The following is an 8,478-nucleotide window of genomic DNA, read 5'->3' as shown; positions in this document are numbered from 1 at the left end:
AATATCAAATGTTATCTGTCTGTGGTAACCTCTCTCGGCCTGGGTAGTTTGACATTGCTAACATGTAGTTTCCCTGCCTGTTGACAATATTTCGTCTCTAGTGTTTCCTTCATTCAGCCTGCAGTGACATCCTCTTTTGACCCTGGCCCTAAGCAGAGGCCCCCTTGCTTTCTGTTGCATGGCTTGTTTGTTGTTTTAACATATCTTTATAATCTCATGCTGACTTCTTCGTCTACAGTCTGCTTTCCGAGTAGTTGTTTATATCTAGACTTTTATACAGCATTTTCCACCCTAAGTTCCAAGGTGTAGAAGAGGTAATCATCCATGAGATCAGGCTGATTTCCTATTAGATAGAGCATGTGCCTAGGGGTTGTCTAACAAGTTAAAAGTGGATTAAAAGTTAATACATACGATCCCCTTGCAGCTGGTGGCTCTTGAGTGGGTTGTGCCGCGCAGCTTGTGGCTGAGCAGAGTGAGCAAGCCACCTTGGGGTGCTCTGTGAGCTGTGCTGCTGTGTGTGGCTGCCTGAAGGTGCTGGCAACGTCTCCAGACCCCTTCAATATCCATCCAGCTGGGAGGAGAGGGAGGGTTGTGTCTGTGCCCATTCACTTGCAAGGCGGAGCTAGAACATCAAATGCTCTGCTGCGTCCTACAGGAGGACAGGAATACGCCCAGGGACCACTTGCCATGGTGAGTGAGTCATAGTCCTTACCCTTTATCTCGCCTGGGGTGGGTGGCTGCACACCAGCTTGAGCTGGTGAGTGCTGTGTGTTGCAGAAGAGTCTCGTGCCTTCCTGGGGAGCAGTATTTATATCTTTTTGTTTCATTTTTTATGGAAGACATGAAAGGTCAGCCGTAGACATAGCGGGGTGTGTGTTGCTGCGTGCCTGAGATGCTGTGCCTAGCGAACATGTTAAGGTGTAATCCGGGCGCTGCTAGAGATATTTTAGCCTAACACCTAAAGTGGGAGTAGGACAGGGGCGTATGCAGGCCTTCCCTGCCCCTGCTGGAGACTCAACATTGCCTGACAGCCTCTTTCCTCCCCAATCCATGCTGGCCTGGCGAGGGTAGCAACAGGAATTAGTGTCCCCCAGTGTCCACAGAAAAACCAGAAAGAGACATTCACAAGCAAGGCATCCAGCAGCAAGCTGAGCAGGAGGAATGCTGGGATTGGTGAGAGGAGTTCTTCGTACTAACCACGGGCCAATGGTTCCTTTTGTGTTTCTTACAAGCTCAAGACGTGGACAGACAAATTTTTGATTGGAATTAAACTATTAAAGCACTGCACTTAAGCTCATGGAGAAGTGCTTGCTCCAGGAAAACTATCACCAAGGTCTTATTTCTGTTTTATTTTTTATTAATATTTTTTAAAGGTGCACTCGATGCATTACTGTTGGATTTTTAAGATACTAAATAAATCCTTCTCTACAAAAGGCTCTTGCCTAGGGACCATTTCAGTTTCACTCATGCAATAGAGATATGTACCTCAAAAGGTGCTCTTTTAGGACTTTAGCTGTTGGTCAGGATGCGCCAAAGTGTGGCATTATCTCCACCACTGATAAGAATACTTGAGATGCTGAGCTCGTCCAATGCTGGTGTTAAATATTATTCATTCCTCCACAGAGTTGGCTCCGGCCGCCCAGAGGGGGGTGCAAGTGGGCAATTTGCCCCTTGGCCGCGGGACCCGCCGCGACTGTTGAACTGTGTCTGACTACTCCCCTGACGGGGCCCGCTGGCCGAAGCATTCTGCGTCTCCGCAACAGCAAGCGCAGCAGCTGGGCAACCGAGAGGACGCTTGAGCTGAGGCAGAGCCAGCCACTGCGGGGAGGGGAGGGGAGAGGGGGGAAACGCGTATCTGCTTCACCTGGAGAGGACAGTTTTTCTGGTTTCCGGTTGAGGGGGGAAAACTTGGGGGGAAAACCCCAGGATTGGGAAAAAATAAAATTTTTCCTTTTCCTTTCTTTCACGTTGCCCCCCCCCACTTTCCCAAAAACCTGAACAGCTGCTGGACTTCCAACCCTGAGTGTTTGGCGCCACTCCAGGGGGCGACCTGCCGGCCCACCGAGTGTTGCTAGGGTAAAAGTTTCTCCGACGAACGTGCACGCAGCGCGTGCACACCTAACTGGAATGGATATGAGCAACACATCTCGAAGAACAACAGTTACAAAGGTGAGTAACCGTCTTTTTTTATTCTCACACCCATTGCCTAAGCTACCAAATGCTACCAAAACATCCAGGCAGCAAGGATCAATGGCTACTCCCTCTGATAAGGTACAGAAGTAGGTTGCTCTTCTGGGAAGAAAAGTCCTCTCTTCCACCTCCCTCCAGTTCAGGATCTCAAACTATCAGGCCCTCATAGCCAAATATAATTTTACCAATTATGCTGTTTCTAAATTTCAAGGACAAGGTCCCAGAAAAGGATAGAGCCCACTTTCAGGCTTTAATTGATGAGGGCAAATTGGTGGCCAGAACTTCCCTTCAGGTCATGGTGAATGCTGCAGACACTGCCTCCAGAGGTTGTTTTGGGGAGAGACTTGTGGTTTTCCTAGAGAGATGCAGAATATCATTCAGGATCTGCCCTTTGGTAGGATCAGTCTGGTCCACAAGAAGACAGACGAATTTCTCCACTCCCTCAAGGACTTCAGAACAATTCTTTGCTTGCTAGGATCTATAGCCCCACCCCCAAGAGAAAATATCACAGACAGGGGTATAGGGATATAAGCCCTGTTTGCATCAATGTCCTCAGGAACCACCTTGTAAAAGACAGAAGGTTTATCATCCCAGAAATGCAGCCCCTGCAGCATCTACCACTGCATCTAACTCTGACCCGTCAGCCAAACAGTTTCTTTTAATAGGACTGTTAAGACCTCCTTCTCTTTATTGATGCCATATCATTCCCCTCTTCAGATTTTTGGAGGATGCCTTACTTAATTTGTCTGCAACTGGAAGGCCCTAACTGCCGACAAATGGGTACTGGAAGTTATTCACAGCAGCTGCCTGATTAAGTTTCTGGCAAGTCCTATCCACAAACCTCTTGGTTCCTTTTCAGGGGGAACAAGATCCTTTGTGGTTTAGAGGCAGTGAACCTCTGGAATAGGTGCATCAGCCATCATAAACCCTTTCAGCGGTACACTTACCAGGATGAAGAACTCACCAGTTCTCACCTAATGAACAGTCTCACCAGACATTTTTCCACGAACCACAAATGAAAGATTCACAATTTAGTTCTCAACAAGGTCTTCACTCAATGGGAAATGCTGTCCTGCAATCTTTTTGTCCCATAGGTGAACAAGAAACTTCCCCTAGGCAAGTGCTCAGTGGGAGACAATGAGCTGCTATCACAGAAGGATCACCTGAGATATGCCTTACCTCCCTTTCCTTTAATACCACAGGTTCTATAGAAAATCCATCAAGACAGGGCTCAAGTCATCCTTATAGTGCCCAACTGGCTGAGACAGTTGTGGTTTATGCTGGGGCATGAGCAGTAATTTAAATTTGACCATTTTTGGAGGAACACGTTCTATGCTGCCTTTTATGCCCTTGGTTCGGTGCATGCGGAGAGCTACGGTGCAGGTGCAGACCAACAGACACTGCTTGGTCCACACATCTAGAGTTACCACCAGTTACAGGTAAGTAACCTCCATTTGCACCAGCAATTAATCTACTTTCTTCTCAGTTTTTTCCTTTTGGACTGAAACTAGGTTAGATGTCAGTTTTGTGCCCACAATGTTTATAGCAGGTTCTGAATGTTGTATACAATTTTGCATAGTTTACATCTTCACCTTCAGTGAAATAACACACAGATATATGAGCCAGAAAAAATAGCACAAGAAAATATTTTCCCTTTACATTTTGTGTGTATGGGGATAAAAATAAACATTGCCTTTGGGGAGCAGTATGATTTAGTGGACTGAGCCAGGAATTTACAGGACTTGTAGCCAGGAATTCCTGACTCCTTATCACAGTTCTCATACACTATGCACCTTGGGCAAGTCCTTCAACCTCTCTGTCTTAGTATCACCATTTTACTGGTGGAGAAACTGAAACAAAAAATCTTACCTCTGTCCCTCACAAGGATTTGGAGGGAGGAGCTTAGTTATTTATTTAGATTTATTTACAAAATTAATAAGCGCTTGTCTTCCACTCTGTGTAACATTGCACAGTTAAATTAGTTATCCAAAAAGACCAGTTTTAAATAATACCTCACGTCTCCCAATATAATGTTTTTCACCACCCTGAAATAAAAATAATTTGCACAGTGCTGTAAGTATAAGCCATACTGTGCAGTGGGAGACATCTGCCAAAAAGCTGCATGTTGCCGACTTTGAAAAGCTTTGGTACAGATGGTCAAAGGTATTAAGGTGTCTAACTCCCTTTGAAATCAATGGGAGTTAGGTGACTAAATACCTTTGAGGCTCTGGGCCTTCCAGCCTACAGGTACCTGGATAGTACAGGACTTTACAACAAAGAAAAAGAGTAACTATTGGTCATTCTAGTGGAATGTGTGAAGGAACCACCAATTGTGGCAGATAATATTTTTGAATGCCCGTAAATAAAGTTATATATAAAAATACACTCTCAGATCCCAATATTTGCTGTTGGATATTCCATACCTGTGCTAAGGGGCAATTTACTGCCAGTGCTACACACCAGCCTTACTAATTGCCTCACTCCAGGCTGACTCTCCTTGCCAACTGCACGGCCTGTTGCCAAGAAGTCTGTACCTTCAGTAAGAGCCTTCTCCTGCAAACACTTGTGCACATACACAACTTTACTTATGTGAGTTGAAGATACACTGTGAGATGATGTCAGTTGAATAAAGTCCATGGTTGACAGGTCCTGATTGAGCAAGGTACTTAAGCACATGCCTAACTTGACTTCAGTGGGTCTGCTCATGTGTTTAAAGCTAGACTTGTGCTTAAGTACCTTACTGACTCAGTTAATGACACAGGTCACCTCAGTCCAAAATCACAGGGCAATTTGAGGAGATGGGGTTGATACACATAGCATGACCTGGAATGATTTCTGATGTGATAATGCAGGATTTACCAACTGAGGAAGGTTACATTGACTATTCCAACTCCACCCTTCCCCCCATGTTAGTGTGTATGCTCTTCTGGTGTCATGGGCAGGAATGGTTCATGTGACTCTCCACTTTTGCCATTTGGAAGCACTGTGTAAAGAGCTTGGTTGTGTTCACCATATTTTTCTTCACTGCTGGGAGCATGGGTAAGCAGAGAAAATTAAAAAAATCCCAACCCCCAAACAACATATCATGTAGAAAATTATGAAAACTGCTTTTTTCATGCCTTTAAAAAGATAATTTCACTGGCCGCATTCTGTGATGGATTCCATGCCCCTAGGTTTCACTCCCTTGAATGAAGATGTATTCATTGACCACACAAGTTATATGTTATACCATAAGTTTATGTCTGTGCATGGGTATTTTACTATTTGTTTGTTTTATACAAACAGATCTATACCTGCATTAATAGGCCAACCATTACCCCAGAGTTACCATATATATTTTAATTAAAAGGAAAAACTGTGTGGTTATCACAGATCACGCTGTATCGTAATTGTCATCCAATGCTCACTTTTTAATGATAACCTTGTAATGTATGTATGCATATCTAGCTTCTCTCTCTGTGGAAATGAGTTCAGATGTGGGTTTGGCTCTGAACTTCCTCAGCAACATACAGTAGCACACAGCATTGTTCTTAAATAAATTAATAACTGATTATTTTCCTTTCCCCTTCCCTTTGTTTTCTTTTGCAGCATACACCTTGGATAATGTCAACCTACGGGGATATTTTGTCTATTCTTTTAATGACAGGACTGCTCCCAAATACGGCCTCTATCGTTACATTGCTAATCAGTATGAGCCGAAGCCTTCAATGAAACATTACAGAGAAATAATTGACAATAATGGTTTTCCCAGTTCAGAAACTCCTGATAGACTGTGCCCAGAAATGCTTGTCTTGTGCCCTGAATGCAACCTTTTCCAAACCAGAAAATCTTTATTAGCTTTTATATCTTTTATATTCTTTGCTTTTATTGTTACTGTATTCTTCATTATTTACTACTCCAGGAGGGTTGAAAGAAGGTGGAAATAGTGCTGCCCCTTCGCATCCAGCACTCGCTACTCTTTCATCTGCATTCCCTTGAGAATTCTGAAATAATGACGCACAAGGTTGTAATCACTTCAATACTAGGGAGCCAGTTGCACTTTATAGTACTGGGAAGCACTGAAGTTGAAAATGGATTGTGAACATAGGGTCCTGAAATCCTTCTCTGTGTTTTAGTACTTTTGGTTTATGACAGATCCTTGATTGTTGTCATCAAATTTATCTCAGAACTTTGATTGAGGCAGGTTTTTTTCCCACTCGGATAAAGGTATTCTTTAAAAAGGCCTACAATTAGCCTGATGGTGGAGACACAAACAAGGGTATTAACTTAGATGTAAATTGGGTTTGGTTTTACTTTAAGACATATAGTAGTGGAAAAATACAGATGTGGAGTTCTCAGGGTGAAAGACTGATGAGAAACAAAAGAAACCATCTCCCCAAACCAGGTGTTATGGCACCTGATACCAAACAAACACATGATTTAAGTTACCAGGAAAGTAGAGACTCAACAACTATATGTACCAAAAGGGAAAGGAGAGTCTTCTTGCTACAGCAGAGGACAGGGAGTGAAGAGATAGGGAACTTTCTCCCTGCTGTGCTGGTGACTTTGGGTAAATCACTTAACTGCAAAGCAGGCTGCTGGTCCCACACTCTCTACTTGCTCTGTCTCTATTGGTGCTGTCACCCTGCCAGTCCACTGCCCTGGTTCCAGGCTGTGGAGCGTAACCCAGCTCCGCCTTGCTGCGTCTAACCTGACAAATCCATCAGGAAACAGCAGCAAGAGGAATTGACTCATGTTTGGAGGGCAATAAAGGTGGTTCCTGGCAAGGGGGCAGGCAGTGTTTAATTTATGCCAGAGCTTGCCAGGGTGAGCCCCAGCACCTCCAGGCTTGGTAGTTCATAGCCCCGGCACCTCTGGGCTTGCTGCATCAGTTATAAAAATAAAAAAATTGCTTGAACCCTGGCACCTAATTGCTTGAGCCCTGGCACCTCTTCCATTACAAATTAAACACTGGGGGTAGGTTCCAGGCCTTGAATGAGGGAGAGTTAAAGAGGATTAAAGGGTCTTATTTTGTTTGGTGAAGGGGGAGAGTAGTAAATGTGAAGGATCTGGGGTACTCCTAGTTGACAAATGGGAGAACTGCACTGACCTTTGCTGTGCTTGAAAGCAGGAAAGTGTATGTCTTATGAGGGTGCAGGGGGCAAATGCAGCATGGTCCCATACCACCACCTAGTAACCAGAACCTTTTCCTCCTACTTGTGCACCTCCCGCCAACAATTTGTTTTGAGTTTGAATTATGTGTCTAGAGGCTTTAAGCCAGGGGTCCCCAACACGGTGCCTGCGGGTGCCATAGCACCCACCGAGGGCATCTAAATGCCCCTGCGTATTGGTCAGCAGGCGAGCATCCGCCGAAATGCAGCCGACAAGCAGCGTCATCCAGATTTTCGGTGGCATTTCGGCAGCGATGCCTATTGACGTTGCTGCTTATTGGCGGCATTTTGGCGGATGCTCGTCCGCTGCCACGGTCATCCATGGAGACAAAAAAGGTTGGGGACCACTGCTTTAAGCCTTTAAATTTCACACCTCTAGCCTGGCAACCTGCTGCCTTGTTTGCCAAGGATTTAAGTCTTGCACCCCTTGCTTCTGAAGCTCACTTATTTATTCTCTAAGAGCTTGACCCAACTTCCATTGAAGTCTTTTCCATGGATTGTAATGGGAATTGGATCAGGCCTGGATAGCGCTCAGATCCAGAAATCCCATTGAAAGTCTGAGCGACTTTCCCTTCTCTCTCAGTGGATTAAATTAGCAAAAAAAAAGCAACACTGTTTATTAATAGAATCATAGAAATTAGAGACAGGCAAAATTACCTTTGGGCTTTTCCAATCTGACTTACGAATCAGTATATTAGGAGCCCACTCTGCATAATGCAGAACAGTGATTGTTTTCTCTATCTCTATGCTTGCATTGTCTTTCAGATGTGTTTATGCTTCTATTTCCATATTGCCGCGTGAGTTATGTTCATCACTGGAAAGGATTTTTTAATCTAATATGCTCTGTGTCAATTATAAGTAGTTTATCTAGCAGAAGCTGATGTTACTGTATTGAATGTGAATTTTTATCTACTGTAAATTGAAATTTATATGTGAAATATGCCTACTTTCATTTGCAAACTAGATTATATTTCTTTCCTATTTAGGTTATGTAGAGAAATAGAAAATAATTATTGTTCAGTCATAGTGATTACTATGTTTGTATTTTAGTTTCAGACTTAACAAGAGTCTCCATTTGCACTTATATATATATATTTTGCTATGAGGATTCAGGTGACAAATTCTGGGTAGGTGATAA

At 43.8% G+C, this 8,478-nt stretch overlaps 1 protein-coding gene across 1 annotated transcript in view; it reads left to right on the top strand.

Moving 5' to 3' along the window:
* Positions 1–8,278, top strand: part of KL (klotho) — a 59,343-nt gene extending 51,065 nt beyond the window's left edge. The window contains exon 5 of the mRNA XM_075062689.1: positions 5,779–8,278. Within this exon, the coding sequence (XP_074918790.1) occupies positions 5,779–6,116 (338 nt within the window). The 3' untranslated portion in view covers positions 6,117–8,278. The remainder of the gene's footprint in view (positions 1–5,778) is intronic.
* The last annotated feature ends 200 nt before the right edge of the window (positions 8,279–8,478 follow it).

Source organism: Chelonoidis abingdonii, chromosome 1 (assembly GCF_003597395.2).
Source record: "Chelonoidis abingdonii isolate Lonesome George chromosome 1, CheloAbing_2.0, whole genome shotgun sequence".
Taxonomy (NCBI): Eukaryota; Metazoa; Chordata; order Testudines; family Testudinidae; genus Chelonoidis; species Chelonoidis abingdonii.
Note: the sequence above shows the minus strand (reverse complement) of the source record. Positions and strands in the feature narration are given on the sequence as shown.